Source organism: Ambystoma mexicanum, chromosome 2q (assembly GCF_040938575.1).
Source record: "Ambystoma mexicanum isolate Mex_15411 chromosome 2q, UKY_AmexF1_1, whole genome shotgun sequence".
NCBI classification, from domain to species: domain Eukaryota; kingdom Metazoa; phylum Chordata; class Amphibia; order Caudata; family Ambystomatidae; genus Ambystoma; species Ambystoma mexicanum.
Genome location: NC_090924.1, coordinates 462072211 through 462094047, shown reverse-complemented (window position 1 = coordinate 462094047; position 21837 = coordinate 462072211). Strand labels below are relative to the sequence as shown.

The window sequence follows — 21837 nt, the reverse complement described above, 5'->3', positions numbered from 1 at the left end:
CCCGGCAGTTATGCAGTGACTCTCAAAAAGAAAATTGCATAGTAAACCAACTTGCAAATATACTTCTCTGAATTGTGTAACACAGATTCAAGGAACTGTATTTCTGATGCTTGTGGATCTGCTTAGCATCACATGCTTTGCATATAGTCTGACATCTAGTGGAAATCGCAGAGTATTGCATCTTTCTTTCGCAGATCAAAAGGGGACGTCGACATGGGCGTGACTAACACTATCCCTAATGTGAAATGTAGTGTACCCAAATTCCCTCACACGTCGAGGTCCCTCAGATTGTTTTTTTCCACTAACCTAGTTTGTTGCCTATGCAGAGCTCGCATGAGTTTTATATTGCTAACTTTGTCCCCACAAGTCTCCGAGTTTGGAGCCATTGACCTCTCATTGGAGCCCGTGGGCTCCTAAATGCCCGTCCCCAACGCAGGCAACCAGCAATGATCTGGGGAAATCACACCCCAGTAACAAGTGCACCCACGCACCCTTGCTTCTCCACTTTTTTTAACTGCTTACTTTGTTCTCTCCTCCTCCTCCTCCCTTTTCCTATCTCCTCCCGTCCTCCCCTTACTTTCTTCTATGCACTTACTTTATCAGAATTGTCCCTGTACCTAGTATGATGGCAACCTCGTCTGCCTCCTCCCCCTCTCCTTACTTGTGTTTTTTTCCGCCACCATCCGCTCCAGAAATGTCCGGTCTAGTACGGTAGTCGTCTGTTTCCATTTCCTTCCCACTCTGCCCCTCCCTTCCTTATCTATGTCTTAGCGCATGCACTATCTGAAATATCGTCAGGCTGAGTATGATAGTTAATTTCACATCCTTACTGTTAATTTCCTGTTGGAATGTCATTATTTTCCCTTGTTCCCTCCCTTGCCTTGAAGTGCTTTGAAACACATTGTGTATAGACACTATATAAATGAACTATCATATCATATATTACATTAGGCCTCTTCGGAGTAGTCGAAGCTCACAACGGCCACACAGCCACCGAAGATTGACACACCACCTTCCGAAACTCACGGTTCGGCGCCCTCCGTGCAACCGCTTTCGTGGCATGCAGCTGGGCATCCCTCTGTAACGGGCGTTCACCCTAAAAAACAGTAGTCCATACACTGCTCAAAGGCGCACAGGCGCTTAAGGCATCGGTGGATTCACCAACCGCGTCTGCACCTTAAAGCGCATAGAGACCTTCAATACAACTGCCGTAAAGTTGCGAAAGCCTTGCAGCTATCATTTCAGTGGACACCGAGCTCAAGGGAACCTCCTCTCGTCGTGAGGAGTATTCAAAGGCCCCATGCTTCTCTCGAAGTCCTTATTGGGGAATATCTCACCCCTCTTTGGCATCCTTTTCCTCCGCCAGACCCTTCTGCCTCTTCTCTGTGGACTAGGGAGAGGTTTGAGCAATACATGGACAAAATGGGCAAGTTCATTGACTTTTCAGACCGGTACATTACACCCAAAAGACCAAAGGTAGAGGACACCTGCACCATTCCTTACAAATTGCAGAAATTACCTATCTCTGCACAGGGACACCAGGAAGATATCTTGGATGACCCAAGAGGAAGATTCTTATGAAGACCTTAATCCTTTTGCCCAAGATCCGGCTGATCAGGAACCAGACTGGGATCGGGATCAGGCATAGGAGCAGGGCCCTTGGCAAACAGCATACCCCTGACCCGGGCGTCATCTGCCTATATCCCCCTTCTCCACAGAGGGATTTGTCACCTGTTGACGACCAGATGTTTAACACCATTTTAAAAAGAGCAGCTGATCATTTCAAAATTGCAACGCATGAAGCAGCTCCAGACTTTGTGTTGGATATCCTCAAGGAGAAGGCTCAGTCTAGTGAAGCCATCCCTTTTACTATACTTTATAAAGAGGCGCCTGGCCCCTTCCTGGCTGTCCCTGTCCCTCACACAGGTGGTCAACCCTCGGGTTAAGAAATTATTCCACCCATCACCTTCCAACCCACTCTGCATAAGGGGTCATGCTACACCGGATTCCTTGGTGGTTACTACCACTCAGAAGAGAGCGGAGGTTCCACTGTCCTCGGCGGAAGCCCTTCCGGAAAAAGACTGTAAAGTTGTATGCCCTGGGTAAACGGGTCACTGCCTCTGCGGCCTACTCCACAAGGATTGCAAATGACGCCACTCTCCTGGCAAGTTACAGTGATATCCAATGGGGCCTAGTATCTGGTCTTCTTGATGTCCCAGGGCCCACTTGCTCATGCCTGCTGGCGGTCGTGGCTGAAGGCAGACAAGTAATCCATAACATACTGAGAACACTCTGGAATAGGCTGAGACTGCTGGATGCATCCTAGCCCAGGGGACCTTACTTAAGACACGCCTGGTTAAAAGTCTCTGGCTTTAAACCCAAAACTTGGGCCTTTCTGATCAACAAGCCAGCGGAGGGCTCCATCCTTTTTGGGAAGGCAGTTGATGACGCCGTAGAAACGACAAAGATGAAACTCTAAAATTGCTTAGCCAGATCACGGCTAAACCTTCACGTCACTCCTTTCCTGGCTAATCCTTCTCCCGCTGTCCCCAAGGATTATGCGGCTCGGAATACCCCCTGACCCTCCAGCCAGGGCTCCTCTGGTAGCCTCCAATACCAACAAAAAGGCCAGCGTAGGGGCAAGGGTAGAGGCAGGAACTCTACTCCTAGAGACTCCACCTCAAAGTGACTTGCATGTTCAGGTCTCCTCCCACGCTTACCTGGTCGGGGGGATTCTTGCCATTCATCCACACCTGGGAGGGGGATCACTTCAGATCAGTGGGTACTAAAGACGGTTGCCCACAGGTACTGCATCGAGTTTCTCCAACCACCTAGATTACACCCACTGAGAAGTAGACGCCTGTTGCCAGAACACCTGTGTATCCGGCTTGAAGTTTAGGTTCTGCTGGAAAAGGGCACCATAGAAGTAGTTGGGCAAGAGAGTATGCAGTATCCTGTGGGAGACAGCACCAGCCTTGACCTCTTGGCAATAGTTAACCCGACCTTTGGTATAAAAAATGTACTACACAAGTTGGTAGAGTGACAGAGCAGCCAGGCTCATCTCAAGAGGGGGCAGTGTGAGCTGTAGGTTTATTACCCAGAGATTCACAGTGACAAATATCCAAATAATCACACTCGAGGTTCCTTGATTAAACAGCTATTTATTAATTTAATAATCAGTTGAAGAAGCCTTCGTTTAGAGGGATGTAAATATATCTAACACAAACCTGTACTTCAAAAAACCGTGTTTCTGTAAATCAGTAGATAACCATTTGGGATGACGCACAGATACTTCCTTCACCCTGAAGTGACTAAAATAACTAGGACACTGTGGACATTGATATAGCAGTAGCACATTTAAAGCAATACTGAGGTTGGTGTCTAAAGGAAAACAGTTGGGGAATAAGGCAAAGGTTAACAACTATACTTAAACCGATAAGTACTTTTTGAACCCCCAATGCAATGTAAATTAACCCTTTCCCAGCTACAGAAGTTATAGAATGTGACTTATGTTGAGGGATAGTTGAAGCACAAAGTCAGAGGATAGAAGAGTCTTTCAGGGAACCAGGACAGTCCATGTCAATTGGGCAAAGTCTAGGGGGGGGCTGAAGCACTTCTTGAAGTTAATTAAAAAGTCTTGCACAATGTTGTAGACTTCATTGTAGAAAATGAGATCACTGTAGTGCCACAAGCTGGGAGGCTTGTGAGGGACAAAGCTGCAAGCAACTCTGCAAAGGTAACCAAGACCAGTCTCAACTGAGAGCTAGCTAGGCTACACTACAAGAGGTAGGTACCCCTTTGTTTTACAGTACCTTTTTGTTTTGAAGAAGATAGTACCAGCTGGCTTCTGTTCTTGTGTAGGTCTGCAGATCCTGTTGTTCCTGGGCCTCAGTCGTGGGGCAAGAGGGAGGACGTCTGGGGACTCCAGCACTACGAATTGAAGGTCGGTTCAGATCAGCGGCACTTTGCGGTTTCAGCTTCACACGGCTCACACAAATAGCACCACTGCGGTTCTTGGATACCTTTATGGGCTTTCCTCGCATCTGGGATCCAGCACTCTGTTGAAGTGGCTCAGGCTTGGTCAGTCCTGCTTCCTGGGAGTCCAGAGGATCTTCCTGGAGCTCGGGGTCTGACTTAAAGACAACACACTCAATGCTGGTGTTCCTCTCCCTGGCAATCTGTTTGTGCAGCAGCAATGGAATTACAGCCAGCTCCGAGAGGATGTCCAGATAAGTTTGTCTTTCGGTCGATTGGTCCCACCCACACAAAGGAAGAAGTAGTCCTTTACAAGGCTTCTCTAGTTGAGGCAAATTCTGAGCTTCAGCACTGCAGCAGGACTCCACCAGGAAAACCAAAGGTCCAGGAGTAGCAACATGAGTCTCTCCCAAGATCATCTTTGGATTCCTTCATCCAGTGGTCGGCTCTGCCTTCCAAGCAAAAGACCTTGCCTTTTGATGCAGGTTTCTCCCATTCATTCACAGCCTAGCTGTCACTCGCACAGCAGGATGGCTGTCCTCCAAGGACAGCCAGCTGGCCAATCACCTTTGGGTGCATTCCTGTAATCAAGGGGATTAAGCACAGGGAGATTTGGGCACCTCACTTACTTCCTGCTCCTGCCAGAGCCAGAGGAGGTGTTCAGCAGGGAATCCCGCCAAAGGCAAAACTAACAAAGGGATCAAACCTTGTTTGGCACGCAAAGTAAATCTCAAGAAGGACCTTTCCAACAAGAAATGGCGAAAAAAGACCAGGGCCATTTTGACAAAATGGGAACCCATGGGTGCTTTACTGCAGCTGCAATTGCAGCCCGTGCTAGAAACACACAAAGGTAGGACCTTCTCAGCATGTCAACATCCCCTCCAGTCAAGCAGCCAGTGGTCGCAGATCTCCTTGCCAGGGAAGGAGGCGCAATTCTGCACCACGACCCAGGGATGGCTGAACCTGAAGGCCTGGTGTTAGGCAAAATAGCAGGCTGTACCCTCTGGGAACACCACACACAATTAGGACTACAGGTGTAAGCAAAAACCAACCTTTGGTATAAGTCTACCACACATCTTTGGTAGCGAGCTGAGCAGCCAGGCTTATCTCAAGAGCGAATGTGAGCAGTAGAAGTTACACAGAAGTATCACAATCACAGTGGTTCAAGTAGACACTTGCACTCAAGGTTTCTTGGTTAAAAAAAAAATACTTAAACATTCATTTACAGTCATTAAGCAAACTTTCACTAGTAGAAATAAACTCAATATTAAACACCAATATACTACAGTAACATACTGTTATAAAGAATGTTTGCCCCCCTGCCCCTGAAAAAGGATCCAAATAGCACTTCAATACTTTTCAATGGGAATAAAAAGCATAGGTTTGTACAAAGGGTTAGAAAACACTTTTTAGATGATGCAAAGGTTCAATGTACCAGTAGGGTCGGTTCAATTGAATAGGCCTGGCCAAAGTCAATAGTCTCGTGTTCTTGGATAGGACAGCACAGTTCTGTACAAATGTAGAAGTCTTTGTAAAAGTTTTTAGTACAGACAACGATAAAGCAAGATATGTCGGGCCACAAGCTGATTAGGCCTGCGAGTTGGGAAAGTTTCACAAACTTCCATCGCGAGAGTTGGGATCTCTGAACCATATGGCACAGTACCTTCAAGTGAAGCAAAAAGATGCAGCTGAAGACGTTGGTTCCTGGCAGGTCTCGCTGTTCCTGAGCCTCAGTCGTGGGGACAAGAGGGAGGACGTCAGACTCCTGCGCGATCGTCGTCGGAGCAAACAAAATGTGTTTGGAAGCCACAGCTACTTGAGCTGAAGTGACGCCAAACTGGTGTCCTTCCCCCTTTTTAACCTTAACCAGCTCTGAGAATGGTATCCAGGCATTTGCTGTGTTGATTGGTCCCACCAACTGAAAGGGAGAAGTCGTCCTTGAAGGAGCTTCTCTGTCGATTGGAGATCTGGCAATTTGGGGTTGCAGCAGGGCTTCACCAGGCAAACCAACGGTCCAGTGGTTGCAGCAGACATCCTCTTCCAGCCTGTCTTCGGTTCTTTCGTTCCAATGGTCGACTCTGTTTAAAAAGGCGAGTCTCGAGGACTGGAAGGCAGTTTTCTTCCATTCATTCCAGCCTAGCTGCCACTCCCCCAGCAGGCTGGCTGTCCTTGCCGGACAGTCAGCCAGCCAATCACGCCAGAGTGCATTTGGGTCTCCTAGGAGACTAGGCACATGGAGTTTCGGGCACCTCCCTCATTTCCTGCCCACCCCAGACACTTGGGCGCCATGGACGTATTTCAGACTTGAAGCCTGCCAAAGGCTCACAAACACAGGTACCAAACCTGATTTCGCACAGTTAAACACCAGAAGGACATTTCCACAAAGAAACAGCGAAAAAAGATGACCGGAGTCTGTTTTACAGAGGGGTCCTGGGTGCCATATTGGAAAAACATGGTGGCCCCGATTTTTAGCTACCGGTGTTCACGGTCGGGAAAAATCATGGTAGCTCATTATAAAACCACTGCCCCCAGCCATTTCAATGGAAAAGGGTAGCTTTTGACAGCTACAAGTGTAACCCCTCCAGCACTCTATGGGATGATAGTTTGTGCTGGATCTACAAACTTAAAAAGACTAGTAAAGTCAATTTAACTTTACATTCTCTGCGGGACAAAGACTGATGTGCAAATGGATATTTCCCATCTGTGAAAGGTACAGTGAGCAAAAAGCGTGTACTGCAAACTCCTCTCTGAACAAGTTATCATGCCATGCTCTTTCAGGAGAGGAGCGCCTGCTACCTTTTTTGAAATATTTGCACGGAACTTGGGGTTGGTCACCCTGGGTTACCTGGGGGCAACCAGACGTGGACTCACTGTACTCAGAGAGGCACAGCTTCACCTTACTGATGAGGCCCAAATAGGCTGAAACGCATGTATGGGGTTGCTGTTGGCACTCTTTTTCAGAGAGGAATTGCCATAGCATTTCGGTGCTGGACTGCCTATGTGGACGGGACAAAGACTGATATGCAAATGGTTATTTCCCATTTGTGAAAGGTACAGTGAGCAAAGAGCGTGTGTTGCAAACTCTCATCTATCAAATATCTGGGGTACAGTAGTTCATCCCAGAGAAGGTATTTAAACCTTGGAGTCCAAGGGACACCCCTGTGCCACTGCACTAAAGGTGTTGTCTGACACAACAATAAATAAAAAGATGTCTTATGGGCTTATCTAAAACTCCATAACTAAAGAACACAAGAGTAAAACACACATCAAAATATCTGAGAGGGGGGAATAAGGTTCACACTCTCCAGGGGGGGAAAAACAAGCCCTCAAAATCCAGCAAAGTTGCTGGGGGTCTCTAAGGTGAAGGGAAATGAGCACATTTCTGAGAATTCTCCCTAACACCTGGCTCTTCCAGCATTAGAGTTCGGTGGTTACGAGCTTCCGGCGGACTGCATGGAGGTACTCACCAAGGCCTGGGCGTTGTCGACTTTGAAGTGCTACAGACACAAATGGAAGCATTTTGCAACTTGGTGCAGGTCGCAGAAGATCAACCCTCTGATGGTCACGGCCCCTCAAGTACTTCAGTATTTACTGTCATTGGCTAAATCGGGGCTGGCACACACCTCCATCAAGGTACATCTGGTGGCAATCTCCCGCTATACCAGGTCTCAGGCGGTCTTCGCTGTGGTCGCACCGGCTAGTCGAAGAATTCATCAAGTGACTGTTCCTGCCGGTGAAGGCCCCGGTGTGGGAACTCAACGTGGTGCTGACTAGGCTCATGGGGTCCCCCATTCGAACCTATGCATTCAGCTCAGCTCAAGTTTCTGTCATGGAATCATGGAAGACAACTTTCTTTGTGGCCATCACCTCTGCAAGAGGAGTTTGCAGCACACCTACGTCCCCGGCTGAAAGGACTTTGCACTTGCTGCATCTGGTTAGAGTGCTGAAGTTTTATGTGGCCAGCACAAATTCCTAACCTGTAACTGTTGTTCTCTAGCATGGGTCTGGCCTGAATTCACATGCGAACCCCTCCCGCCTGCCCTTCTCCGACTCCTCTGTTCGTCCTACTGCCACTTTGTGCTACCAAATCTGAAGATGGCTGCCGGAGGGGCTTAGGTACAGGGCAGCCATTGGCTGGGGGCAGTATGACCCAGAGCTCAGTGATTGGTTGTTAGGAGAAAGACAATAATTTAGAAACGAAACAAACAGTTTTTTTTTCTTTAATCAAGGATTCCCAGCCTGATGGGGAATATTCATGAGCATGTCAATCCATTCTAGACCCATGCTGGAGATGAACAGTTATAGGTATGTAACTTGTTCCTTACACCCCAAGGTCCAACTCCCCTAATATAACTGTCATCCTGAACTAGAGTTCTAGGTGTGTACTGTAGGTTTGTACTGTTCCTAGTATCTGTGTTTCACTAGATCAGAAAAGTATATTGTCCAATAGATATTACTATGTGATTTCTTGCTGAGCGTCACGGTACAAGTGATAGGGTCTACTACCCTTATTACTGAAAGTAATATAAAAAGTCACTATTGGTTTGACTTCCCTATAACTCCAGTTAGGTGTTCCAAATAAGGTTATTTCTGATGTTTCTTAATCTGCTTAGAATCACATGCTGCGGATAGTCCGACATCCAGTGGTCACTGCGAAGTATTACATTTTGTTTTTCGTAGTTGAAAAGGGGACGTCGACAAGGCGTGTCTGTAACACTATCCCTATAGTGACGTGCAGTGTACCCACAATCCCTCACGCGTCGAGGTCCCTCAGATTGTTTTTTTCCGCCCAGGTATTGGTCGCCTATACACGGCGCTCCTCGAGAGACATTGCAAAAACTTTACTTGACATTTGGTCGCCCTTAATTATTCATTTCTTCACCCCTCCGTCGTCGTAGCGGCGAAGCTGTTCACCGCCAATCAAGATCTCTGGCGGTGCCTTCGACGGAAGAGGTTGTTCGGCGTTCGCCAAACACGTGGCCTGGCCTCGACGGCCAAATACAGTAGGGAGAGTGGGGTTGTGGGACATTGTTTCTCTTTGAGAATGCCTTTCCCTTCTCTTTGAGAATGCCTTTCCCTTTCCCCTCCTTTTCCCTCGGGGTTGTTGTCACATGCGATCTGTTCCTCAGCTATGGAGAGGACACCCTTTAGGTTTTGCCCACGTTGTAAGGGCAAGTTTACCTGGAAAGACGAGAATAAACTGTGTAACCGTTGCTTGCCTCTCGGCCACAAAGAAGACAGCTGTGCGGCCTGTTAGCTACTTAAACCGAAGACTTTAAAAGACAGTAGGGTCAAAAGGTGGGCGGCCTACGCCATGTCTAGGTCTGACTCATCACCCACCGCCGCCGCAAGTGACGAGGAATGTGACAACAGGGCGTGCGTTTTGGAGGTCGTAGACCTCTCGAAGAAGCGTTCATGCTCCTCGTCCGTCCCGGCAAGCTCGGCTCACGCCCTGCTTATGGGGGATGAACACCCCGGCGACAATGACGCACACAGAAAACACTCCCATAAACACATAACCCATGGCTCTTCCTCGACGAAGAGGGCGTTAGCGCCAAAAGATGCAGGTCCTACCGGCGGCCTCCTCAGACCGTAAGAGTCTGAAGCCCCCCTCGCAACTGCATTTGCGACCAGCGACTGGGCTAACCCCTGATAAACCGCCAGACGCGCACCGCCAGAGAGCATCCGTCGGCGTAGAGCAAGCGACGCCTGTAACGGTGACGCCGGAGGTACCCTCGACAGACAGCTTAGTTGTCGAGAGCCTGGCTAGGATCATTTCCACCGATAGCCTAAGACGGACGACATAAGGCCCGGGAGACGCCAAAAAGACCAGAACGAAGGCAGGAACTTCCCGCTCTGTCGAGGGACTCCTAGCCTACCGGAAGGCTTTTCTGAAGGCGAAGGAGACCTCTCTTCAACGTTATGGGATAGGTCGAAGCGTTTCCTAACGGAAGGCCCTCCCTTTCCTCCCCCTGACCGTTCCGGAGTGCCTCACGAAACCCGAGAGACTCTAGTTCTGTATGGACAGGTTTATGGAGACTCCGAACCTTCCAACACCTAAGAGATCAAGAGAGGGACCTCAGGAGGATCCCACGGCCAAGTACCCCAGGCCGTTTGATCCACCCCAAGAAAATGTAGATTTATATGACCTCACTGAAGGACACCCGCTTTCAGGAGGATGATTTCCTAGGCAATGAGGGGGAAGAAAACCTACAGGAGGAAGGTTTTGAAGACAACCCTGATATGGTTGATTGGGGCTTCGAGGAAGACCCAGAAGAAGGGGCCTCACAGCCCTGGCAGTCCCCGTCAGTGTTTTCAGACACTGAAGCCATAAACCTGTCCCCTCCAAAAGACTTGCCTATTAGGAATACATTGCCTATAGATGATCAACCCACCTTTAATGCACTTCTACGTATGGCAGCAGCGCATTTTGAAATCGAAACAGGGGAAACTTCTCCTGACATCGACTTTGTCGAAAAAATCATTGAGGAGAAACCCCCTGCCAGCCAAACCATTCCCCTCCTCGCCTCATAAAGAGGAGAATTATTCCTTCACTATCCACTCCTGCGTTGGTCAGAGGGATCAACCCTAGGATAGAAAAATTGTTTAGTCCTTCTCCATCGGACCCTTTATACATCAGGGGCCACTCTGTACCAGACTCCTTAGTGGTGACAAATATCAGGAAGAGAGCAGGGGTGCCGCTGTCAACTAGCGAGGCACCACCAGATAAAGAGGGTAAAAAATTATATGCCCTAGGAAAGAGGATTACAGCCTCTGCTGCCTTTTCCGCAAGAATTGCCAACAATAACTCCTTGCTGGCAAGTTACGCAGATGCACAATGGAGCAAACTACGTAAGGACATTGAGGAGGTACCGGAACCCCTACGTACTCGCCTTCTAGCCATGGCGACTGAAGGGACTTTAGTCAACCAAAGCATCAAGAATACCTTGGATGCTGAAGAAACAGCCGGGCGTTCCCTAGTACAAGGAATCCTGCTGAAACGCCATGTATGGCTACATAATTCAGGCTTTAAACCTGAGACGCAAGCATCTCTTATTAACAAACCTATAGAAGATGCAAACCTCTTTGGTAAAGCGGTGGATGAGGCTTTAGAAACCGCAAAGAAAGAATTTGACACTCAAGACACTAGATCAAATTTCAAGACCTCCCAAAAAACGTGGTTATGGCAATAAGCGTTTTTTTCTAGGCCAATGCCAGCAGCAGCAGCAACAACAGCAGCAGCAATATTCTGCAGGTAACTTGTCTAACCAAGGCACCAGTGGACAATATAACCAAAGAGGACAACATCGTGGCAAGGGAAGAGGTCGGGGTCCTACCCCTAGAGGTTCCCAAGCCACCAACACCAAATGACTGAAAGATTTGGGTCCCCTCCCATGCTATGCCGGTCGGGGGCTGGTTAACATCCTTTCTTCCAGCATGGGAGGGTATAACATCAGACCGCTGGGTACTATCAACCATATCCTGTGGCGATTGTATAGAGTTCAACAGATCCCCTATGTACAGACCCCCGAGGGGACTGCGCTCGTCTCCGGAACACCTCGCCATCCTTCTTGAAGAAGTGGACCAACTACTAGAAAAAGGAGCCATAGAGGTCGTGCCTCTATCCCAGGTAACGGAAGGTATTTATTCAGTGTACTTGCTTGTACCCCAAAAGGACTTAACCATGAGCCCTGTACTAGATTTGCGCCCTGCGAACAAATTTGTCAAACTTCAAAAGTTTCGTATGGTGCCTCTACAGGAGGTAATCCCCCTGCTTTCTCAGGGAGATTACATGACAACACTGGACATGAAAGATGCATACTTTCATATTTCAATGTCATCCAACCCGTCCTCAGGTTCATGATAGAGGGCAAAGACTACCAGTTCAGAGTGCTACCCTTCGGGATAGCATCAGCGCCAAGAGTATTCACGAAAGTACTGGCAGTGGCAGCGGCCCACCTGTGCAGGTTGTCCATCCCAGTATACCCTTACCTCGACGATTGGCTCATAACAGGGGATTCTTACGAAACATGCTTCGCAAATACCCAAAAGACTGTAGACCTTTTGTTTCAACTGGGCTTCTCCATCAACGAGAAGTCCAGCTTAGACCCCAGCCAGATCAAACAATTCCTAGGGGCTCTAATTCGAACAAAGGACGGCCTCGTCTTCCCCTCCGAGAGGGTCCAAAACATGCTGTTTCAGATCCCTCCAATATGTGGCTGGTCGAGAGGTGACGGTATGCAAAGCAATGCGCTTACTAGGAATGATGGCGTCATGTATGTATTTGGTACCTCGCGCGCGCATGCGCCCAATGCAAGAGTGGCTCAACAGCCAGTGGTGTCAGGCCAGTGGACAATGGGACGATCTAGTGTTGGTCTCGCAGGCCTTGGTTCTCTCGCTACGGTGGTGGTCGAAGGAAAACCTGGTAATAGGGGAAACCATTCGCCACCCCCGCAGTGGAAGCCACTCTGACCAGACGCATCCCTCACAGGTTGGGGGGGCTCACCTATCCCATCAGACTGCTCACGGAGTCTGGACTCAGAGCATAGCATCCAAGCACATACGTTTACTGGAGCTACTAGCTGTGTTCAAGGCACTGAAAGCCTTCCAGGCACACCTACAAGGGAAGACAGTGATGGTCCTCACGGACAGCACCACAGCCAAGTACTACCTCAACAAGCAGGGGGCACTCACTCTCCAGGACTGTCCAAGCTGTCCCAAAACATCTGGAAGTGGGCTCTCAGACACATGTTCCTACTGTCACAACATGTACCAGGGGAACTCAATCTGCTAGCAGACAAACTCAGCAGAGACTTCCCTCAGAGTACGAATGGCGGTTACACGAAGACATCGTCTTCACACAATGGGGATTCCCAGAAATAGACCTATTCGCAACTCTGGAGAACACAAAATGCCAAGATTACGCCTCCAGGTACCCCCAGAACCAATCCAAGGGGAACGGTCTATCGATACCATGGTCAGGGAAATTTGTTTACGCTTTTCCCCCCGACTCCCCTTCTCAACAAGATGGTGCACCAGGAACATGTTACCATGATACTGGTGGCCCCTATGTGGGCCAGACAACCTTGGTTCGCTCACTTGATGGAGATGTCCCTATCCCCTCCAGTGAAACTTCCCTGCCCGTACAACATGCTGTCATAGGACAAGGGCAGGCCACTACATCCATGCCCTCAGGCCATGAATTTAGCAGCCTGGCTCCTGAGATCATAGAACTTGGTCATTTACAACTCCCGCAGAGATCCATGGACATTCTCAGGGAGGCTAGAAAGCCGAACACTCGCCACTGTTATTCTAGCAAATGGGAAAGATTTGTCATTTGGTGTAGGGGAAGGAGCATCAACCCAGTTGACTGCTCTCCCACACAAATTTTTCTGTACCTGACTCACCTACTAGACTCAGGCTTGGTGTTTAACTCTATTAAAGTCCATTTAGCTGCACTTTCTGCATACACCACTTCCCAACTTAGTGTCATGGTGGAAAGTCCCAGTTATTAAAGCCTTTATGGAAGGAGTGAAGAGGATACACCCTCCCATAGCTAACCCTGCTCCCGGATGGGACCTAAATGTGGTACTAACCAGGCTCATGGGGTCTCCCTTTGAACCCATGCACAAAGCAACACTTAATGACCTCACTCTTAAGACTGCTGTTCTAATAGCTATCCCCTCCATTAGGACAGTAAGTGAACTACAAGCGCTCTCTGTACGAGACCCCTTTGTTACAGTTCACAAAGATATGGTGTTTCTACGCACACATCCTAGGTTTGCACCAACATTTATCTCTAAATTCCATGTCAACCAGTCAATACAACTACCAACGTTCTTTCAAAATCCTTCAAACTTAGGTGAGAAGAGCCTGCATACACTGGATGTGTGCAGAGCAGTGATGTTTTATATGGAAAGAACTAGAACACTGAGAAAGACTAATCAGTTCTTTGTCTCGGTGGCAGCCGGAAGAGAAGGAGATACAGTTTCAATATCCACTATTTCTAGATGGATTGTACAATGCATCACTCCGTTTCTCTCTTGCTAAGAGAGAACTACCCTTCAAGCCAAGAGCACACTCCACTCGTGGCACCGGGGCTTCCATAGCTTTCATTGCAAATGTCCCTCTCGAGTCCATTTGCAAAGCAGCAACCTGGAGTTCTGTTCACACCTTTACAAAACACTGTCTAGATGCCCACTCTAGATCTGATTCCCAGGTGGGACAAGCAGTATTAAGACATCTTTTCTCTACTGTTCCTTCTCACAACCCACCTCCAACTCCGGGTACTGCTCGCTAGTCTATGCACAGCATGTCATTCTAAGCAGATTAACAAACATCAGAAGAGAATGCATTACTTACCGTAAAAGCATTTCTGATCGTTGTATCTGCTTAGATTCACATGCGCCCACCCTTCCTCCCCGCTCGGATGGAAGGAACATAGACTTTCTTCTATATCTCTCTTTTCTGTACTCACTCACGTCTATAAGGCTTCCTCAGGGCAGAAAAATACAAACAGAGGGACCTCAACGCGTGAGGGATTGTGGGTACACTGCACGTCACTATAGGGATAGTGTTACAGACACGCCTTGTCGACGTCCCCTTTTCGACTACGAAAAACAAAATGCAATACTCCGCAGTGACCACTGGATGTCAGACTATGCACAGCATGTGAATTTAAGCAGATACAACCATCAGAAATGCTTTGACGGTAAGTAATGCATTGTCATGCTTTGGTCTGTGTACTTTCAAGCATAATTTTGTTTTTAGAATTGTGGTTATATATAATAGTACTTATTTCATCCAAGATTTATCTGGGCCTACTTGTATTTAAATAAACTATTTATTTTTGCAATACATAGTGTTTGTGTTTCTTTGCACCATTTGTATTACAATTTCATTTGTACTGATTCTACAGCCCTCTCTCCCTCCTAAAATAAGCCTGGCTGCTCTGTCTACGCTACCCTGAACTCAGGTGGCAAAGCCTTATACTAAGCGTGGAGTCTTGTACTGCCTCAATTGAATGGTTTCACTAAGCCCTTGGTTGTACTTCAGAAAAACTGTCCTAGCACAGTACCCTTGAAATTTAACATTAACCAGGAAATGGATCTCCATTTGATTTTCAGCGCCTCAATCAGAAGCAGATGTTACTTTGGCTGGAATTTGCACTGGCTCTAACATTTAATCAGGAAAGGACCAAGGAGTTCAGGTCCACTAACAGTTTTTTCATACCTTATGATGGCACTTCTCCGGGTTCAGTGGCTTCTATAGTGAGATGGGTAGTGTTCTGCAGTTGAAAGGTATATTAAGTTGGCTAACATGCCTCCCCAGGAAGTGCAACTAAATTTAGTTTGAGCCAAAACGACTTTAATGGCTTTCCAGACGTGTTCCTGTGGGATATCTGCAAAATGGCCACTTGGGTGTCTGCCCATGAATTCTGTAATTATTTCGCATGAGACCGAAGCACTCTGGCTGAAGCACAATTCTGGCAAGCTGTAGTACTTGGTACTTACATGGGTAAGGATTCGGTCTCAGATTATTTTCCCCTTCCTTCCACCCATAGTGAAAGAATGCTTGGAAATCTCTCGTAAGTATGCAGGAAAAGGGGCGGGAGGTGAAATGAGTATGTTACTCGCCGTAGTGACTCCTGTACCTCTAGTCCACAGTCTTCCCGCCATACCCTCCCACCCCCCTCACACCTTCCCCACTAAAAAGTTGAGGGTCTTGCTCTTCTAAATTAATGGTGTCTGGGGCGGTGGGCACGGTAGGAGAGGACCTGTGCTTGCTGCCTAAGCTCAAGCGTTTCCATGCGTTAATCTAAAGTGTATTATTCTCTGCTGCTCTACAGAAGGCTCCAGTCCCCCATCCAGGGCAACAACCCATAATTATATGATTATAATTATATGATCTATAATTATACAGCAAATGGTATTATGGACTAAAGGAGTACTGTAGTCAATTCACTTTATTTCACATGGCTGTAACAAATAGTGGCCATTTGGTGGTGATGCACACAGTAACAGAATTTTGGCTTTTTCGTGCGTCCAGATAAAGGATGTTAACCCTGTCTTTGTAAGCCATACAAGACGGTTTGAAATTTGAAAGGATATAGTGAGGGTGAAAAAAGCTTGTAGAGAAGGTTTGGCCGAAAGTTTGTAATCTGAGCTTTGTGTAAAACTGTGTATATATTTGCTGTAGGCCTCGCAGGGAAGCGATGGGGCAAGCAACACTGCATGGGCAGCAGGCACTGAGGATGTCGATTATAGTTCCTACTCTCAGGACGATCCTTCCGGCCAGCTGCCAGCAGCAGAAACACCTGTGAGTGCCCAGGGGCAGACCAAAGGATCCAAGCGGCAGAAAAACTCGGGAGTCATCGCCAGCAGTCCAGAGCTGCTTTATGCTGAGGTCTCAGGTAAGAGATGACTGGCATTCCCCTGGTAATGGGGGGGGGGACTGTTAACCAACACCCACTCCTGTTCTACCACTAAGATTCTAAAATTGATTTCTGGTACACCTCAATCCTGGTCTGTACCAGCATACTCTTAGACATTTTTCTGCAGCCTTTAGTGGTGGATATGAATACATCTTAACCTAAAAGAAAGACATGGGCTCCAATCAAAAGGTCAAAACTCACTAAAATGATAGCTATGGCAGAAAAGTTAAGGGAGGAGGTGGGCTTATAGTGAAGTACAATTCTTCCCAATAGCTCCCCCCAGAGACAATGGTGTACTGTAAAAAAATATACACTTGTAAAATCCAACATAAAATGGGTAACCCGTGGTTCGAAATTCAGGGCCCCTTAGAGCGTTTTAGCTCCTGCCTGTAGCCTAGAAGAGCCTGGTTGTCTTAAGACCAACAGCTTCCAGGAGCTACTTTTGGCTCCCCAGGCCAACTGATGCAGAATAAACACATGTGAATTTAAATCTGTGCGTTTGGTCCAATCTATAAATAAACATTTAAAGGCATCTAAAAAACATTTAAAGCATAACGGGTTATAAATAATGGACTGTGGTAGCTTTACATCTTATGTGCAAGTTAGATTTACGCAATGCTATATACTCGCTCCTGGTTCCCCACTGGTAGCTCCTGGTCACTGGCAAATGCTGGATACTCGGGGGCTGCTTTTAGCTCCAGCTGATCAGATCTTAATATCAATCCGTGAGTACTTTGAGTGAATCTTAAAAGATAGTAAAACATTTCGTATTTATGGAACAGTGAGCAGCCATAGGAGCCCCATGCCACTCATAAACTGTTTCTATGCCCACTACCTGGTGGTAGCTTCAATACGTTCTAGGGCTAGGGGGGGGGGGGGGAGAAAAAGGGTACTCTGCACAGTAAATATACATTCAGTTATGAACCAACATGCAAAAATGTGAATAGCCACTGTAATTCCCCCAGCCTCTAGCACACAGTAAAATGAAAATTACAAATATATACCATTTTTCCAGCATGGATTCACATGCTCATGAATATTCCACGTAGCCAGGCCAGGAATCCTTGTTAAAAGAAAAAAGTTTGGACTGGTGCTGCTGAAAAAACGCGTTTCAGCCCCGGTGAAAAAGATACTGGGTGCCAGTCTGCACCCAAGTGTCTGCGGTCACAGCCATCTCCGGACTCAGTGGTCTTGGCAGCTGCGTGGAACAAGTCATCCAACCCGTCCTCATTCTGCGTTCCCCTGGACAGCGAGGGAAAGAAGTTGGATGCCGTTGGATAGAAAGGTCATCTCCGTGGAGACGATGGTCAAGGCTGCGAACGCTTTAGCTATCCTGGCCAGATCCGACCAGGAGTTATGGTACAAGATGGCCCCGATACTGGATTTCCTCCCCGAGGACAAACGAGTCGAAGCGATGGAGATCCTTCAGGAGGGTGAGGTGGCATTGGACCACGCCATCACCATGGCCCCGACATTGCGGACACAGGGTTCTGCCAGTTGGGAAACCGGGTTTGCCTCCATTGTCGTGGCTGGCTGAAGGTCACCAACTATAGTCTAGAGGTTCAGACGAGGGTCCTGGACATGCCGTTCGGGGACAATCTCTTCGGAAAGGCCGTAGATGAATCTCTTAAGGCCATCAAGACTGACAGATGGCCTGGGCGCACTACAACAGCATCATCTGTCCTTTTGTTCGTCAGGAGGGAAGTCGGGCAGATCTTCGAAGGTTTTTGGCGGCTGATCGGCCTCTTACCGGCAGCGCTCCCATTCCACGGACCAGGAAGCATACAGGGGCCGTTCCAAGGCCTTTGGAAGTGGCCGCCGTCATCCAGGCTCACAAGGTAGCACTTGTTGGGGAGAATTCTCATAAATGTGCCAGATTCCCTCTACCTTGGAGCCCTACAGCTCTTTTGCTAAACTTTGAGACTTTGAACGTTTCAATTCTGTTTTTTGTCTTAGTTTCATTTGGTTATGGAGTTTTAGACCACTCCATAGGCATCATCTTCATGTGTCGCACAGCATCCTCCGTGCAGTGGCACAGGGAAGCCTTTCAGGCTTTCCCAATGTTTAAATACCTTCTCTGGCATAAACTACTGTTTCCCAGAGAAGGTAAAGTGAAATTGACTTTACTAGTCTTTTAAATTCCTAGACCCAGCACACCCTATCTTACAATAGAGTGCTGGAGGGGTTACTTAGTATCCCCTATGTCTAGATACCCATGTAGCAGTCAAATGCTACCCTTTCCTCTCAGGATGGCTGCTGGCAGTGGTTTTACAACAAACTACATGATTTTTCCTGACCGCGAACACCGGTAGCGTTAAATTGCGGCAGCCATGTTTTTCAAGATGGCATCCTAGCCCCTAAACAGGTCTTTTTTCGCCATTTCTTTTTGGAAAGGTCCTTCTAGAGTTTGTCTCTGCGCACCAAACCAGGTTTGGCCCCTTCCATCGCCTTTGGCGGGCTTCAGGACTGAAGACTGCCTAACTCGCCCGAGTGTCTGGGTAGGGCAGGAAGTGGGAAAGGTGCCCGAAACTCCCTGTGCTTGGTCTCCTAGGATGCCCAAATGCACTCTGGCTTGATTGGCTGGCTGACTGTCTGGCAAGGACAGTCACCCTGCTGGATGATTGGCAGCTAGGTTGGAATGAATGGGAGGAAACTGGATAAAAGGCAAGTCTCTTGGCTTGGAAGGCAGTCGACCACTGGAATGACAGAACCAAAGACTCACTTGAAGAGGGCGGCTGTTGCAACTCCTGGACCATTGGTTTGCCTGGTGAAGCCCTGCTGCAGGTCCGAATCGCCAAGTTCATCTCGACAGAGAAGCCCCCACAAGGACGACTTCTCACTTTGAGTTGGTGGGACCAATCAACTCGAACTGTAAGCCACCTGGATACTCGCCTCGGAGCTGGTTGACTTTCCTCAGCGTGCTGCAGGATACCGTAGAACTATGGAGGTAGCCACCAGTTTCTATGCTTGACTTGCAGCTACTGGAATCGAAGATTAGCCAGTTGCCAGCTTTTTGACTAGTCCCAGTGCAGGAGTCCCCCGACGTCCTCCCTCTTGTCCCCATGACTGAGGGCCAGGAACAGCGAGATCTGCAGGAACTGCCAGTAACCGAGGCCACCAGCTGCATCGTTTTCTTCAATTGTAAAGGTACTGTAAAACCAGACCGAGTACTTACCTCTCGCAGTGAAAGTGCTTGAAACTTTCCCAACTCGCAGGCCTAATCAGCTTGTGACCCAGCATATTCTTCTTGCTACAAACTACTCCAAGAACTTGTGCCAAGGCTTTTCTGTTTCACTACCAGAACTGCCTTAGTCTATCCAAGACTTTAGCCCATTGACTTTGGCCTAAACCTATTGAATTGACTCTTCTAGTGAACTCTAAATATTTGCACTGTCTAAGAATAACTTGTAACCTTTCATGTTCTAAGCCTATGCCTTTTTGCTCCTACTTCAAAGTATTCTGAATGCCATTTTGCTCCTCCTTCAAAGTAGTCTGAATGCCTCAAACTTGGTGTATAGTACTGTAGTATATTTGTGTATGACATTTTACTGCCTCCTTCTAGTGAATGTTTTATAACTGACTGTTGAATAAATTAATATGTGTTTAACCAAGAAACGTTGTGTAAGTTTATTTGGACACCTGTGATTGTAGACTTCTGTGTAATATTGCAGATCACATTCCCTCTTGAGATTAGCCTGTCTGCTCAGCTACCAAAAACTGTGTAGTAGAGTCTTATACCAAAGGTTGGTTTTGCTTACACCTATAGTCTTGTGTGTAGTGGTCCCCAAGGGTATTGCATACAAACTCTGCTTAACAGCGTGCCGGCCTCAAAGCTGGACTGAACCGGCCGGGATGTCGGGCTCCCACCCCGGTAGGAGGCCGGCTGGCGAACTTAGTCAGCGCATGGGAAAACGTCTCCACCGATAGATGGGTGCTCGACTCTCTCGCCCATGGACACACTTTGGAGTTTCAGCGAATACCACCAGTGGTCTGGTGGGAACAACGCATCCCTCAGTTGCAGCTGGGGGTTCAGGCCATGTTAAAAAAAAAGGGGGGACGCTAGAGCTGATACTGCAGCGACTCCGGGGCGCCTGAGTTTACTCCAGATACTCCTTAGTAAGAAAGAAGACCGGGGGCTGGAGGCCCATTCTTGATCTATGACGACTCAACTACATAAAGTCCCAAAAATTCAGGGTGGTTACGTTGCAGCACGTGCTCGGCCAGCTGGAGGAGGGAGACTTTCGGTCGTCGCTGGATCTACAGAATGCGTACTTCAATGTCCCCGTTCATGAAAAACATTGCAAGTTCCTACGCTTCGCTGTACAAGGGAAATCCTACCAGTTCAAGGCTCTTCCCCTTCGGACTGAAGTCAGCGCCCCAAGTCTTTACGAAGTGTCTGGCTCTGGTGATGGCCCATCTGCGCCTACATGTGTAACCTCACCTCGACAACGGGCACATCCGGGCCAAGTCAAGGGACATTGCCATCAATCACAGAGGACCACCCGGCTGCGGGCGGATCTGGGGTTCTCTGAACTATCCAAAGTCCTGCTTGATTCCGTCGCAGGACGCACTATTCCTAGGAACAAGGCTCAACGCGGTATCATGCCTTGCGGCCCCCTCGGCAGAGAGGATAGCGGCCATTTTGGGCAAAGTGCAATGGCTGTTGGAACTGAAGATCGCCAAAGTAAGGATCATCAAGTTGCTGCTCGACATGTCATCGTGCATCTACCTGATCAGGCTCTGCAGGTTGTGGATGCAACTTCCCCAGGAATTCCTGGAGGGTCATTGGATCCAGGTGTCGGAACCTTCAAGGACAGGATTGCGCTCGAGGAGGAGGTCAGTCGTGAGATAAGGTGGTGCGTACGCTCCAATATCGCCAGAGCCGTAGACTTCCATAGCCCCCTTACTGGGAGACCATCACGACAGACGCTTACCTGTAGGGCTGGGGAGCCCACATCAGACGTCTCCACGGCAGAGGCCTGTGGCTGCCAGAGGAGAACGAGTTCTACATAAACATCCTGGAACTGCGGGCCGTGTTTTGGGCCATCAAGTCATTCCTTCTGTCCCTCAAGGGCAAAGTGGTGAGGATCTTCAAGGACAATACCACCACAATATTTTACGTCAGGAAGCAGAAGGGCACCAAGTCCCCAGCCCTCTCCAAAGAGTCGCAGGAACTGTGGCACTGAGCCGTTGCCCAGGGGATGTTTCTTCCTTTTCACCGGGCGGGAATAAAGAACACAGCAACCGAATCGCTCAGCAGGGAGCTGCGCTCTTGTCGCGAGTGGGAGCTTCAACAGGATCATGTGGACAGCCTCTTTCTCAGGTGGGGTAGACCCCAGTTCGGTCTATTGGCAAGGCGACGAACACCAAGTTCCAGAGGTTCGCCAGCAGGGTCCCTCAGCCGGGGAGCATGGGGGACGCATCTCGTT

The 21837-nt window shown here is 48.3% G+C and overlaps 1 protein-coding gene across 4 annotated transcripts in view; it reads left to right on the top strand.

The window, feature by feature from the left end:
• The window catches only part of RBM10 (RNA binding motif protein 10), a 464414-nt gene that overhangs the window by 257300 nt on the left and 185277 nt on the right, over nt 1-21837 (top strand). For all 4 annotated transcript variants that reach the window (XM_069647579.1, XM_069647578.1, XM_069647580.1 and 1 more), the window contains one exon: nt 16174-16387. In XM_069647579.1, the coding sequence (XP_069503680.1) occupies nt 16174-16387 (214 nt within the window). The remainder of the gene's footprint in view (nt 1-16173; nt 16388-21837) is intronic.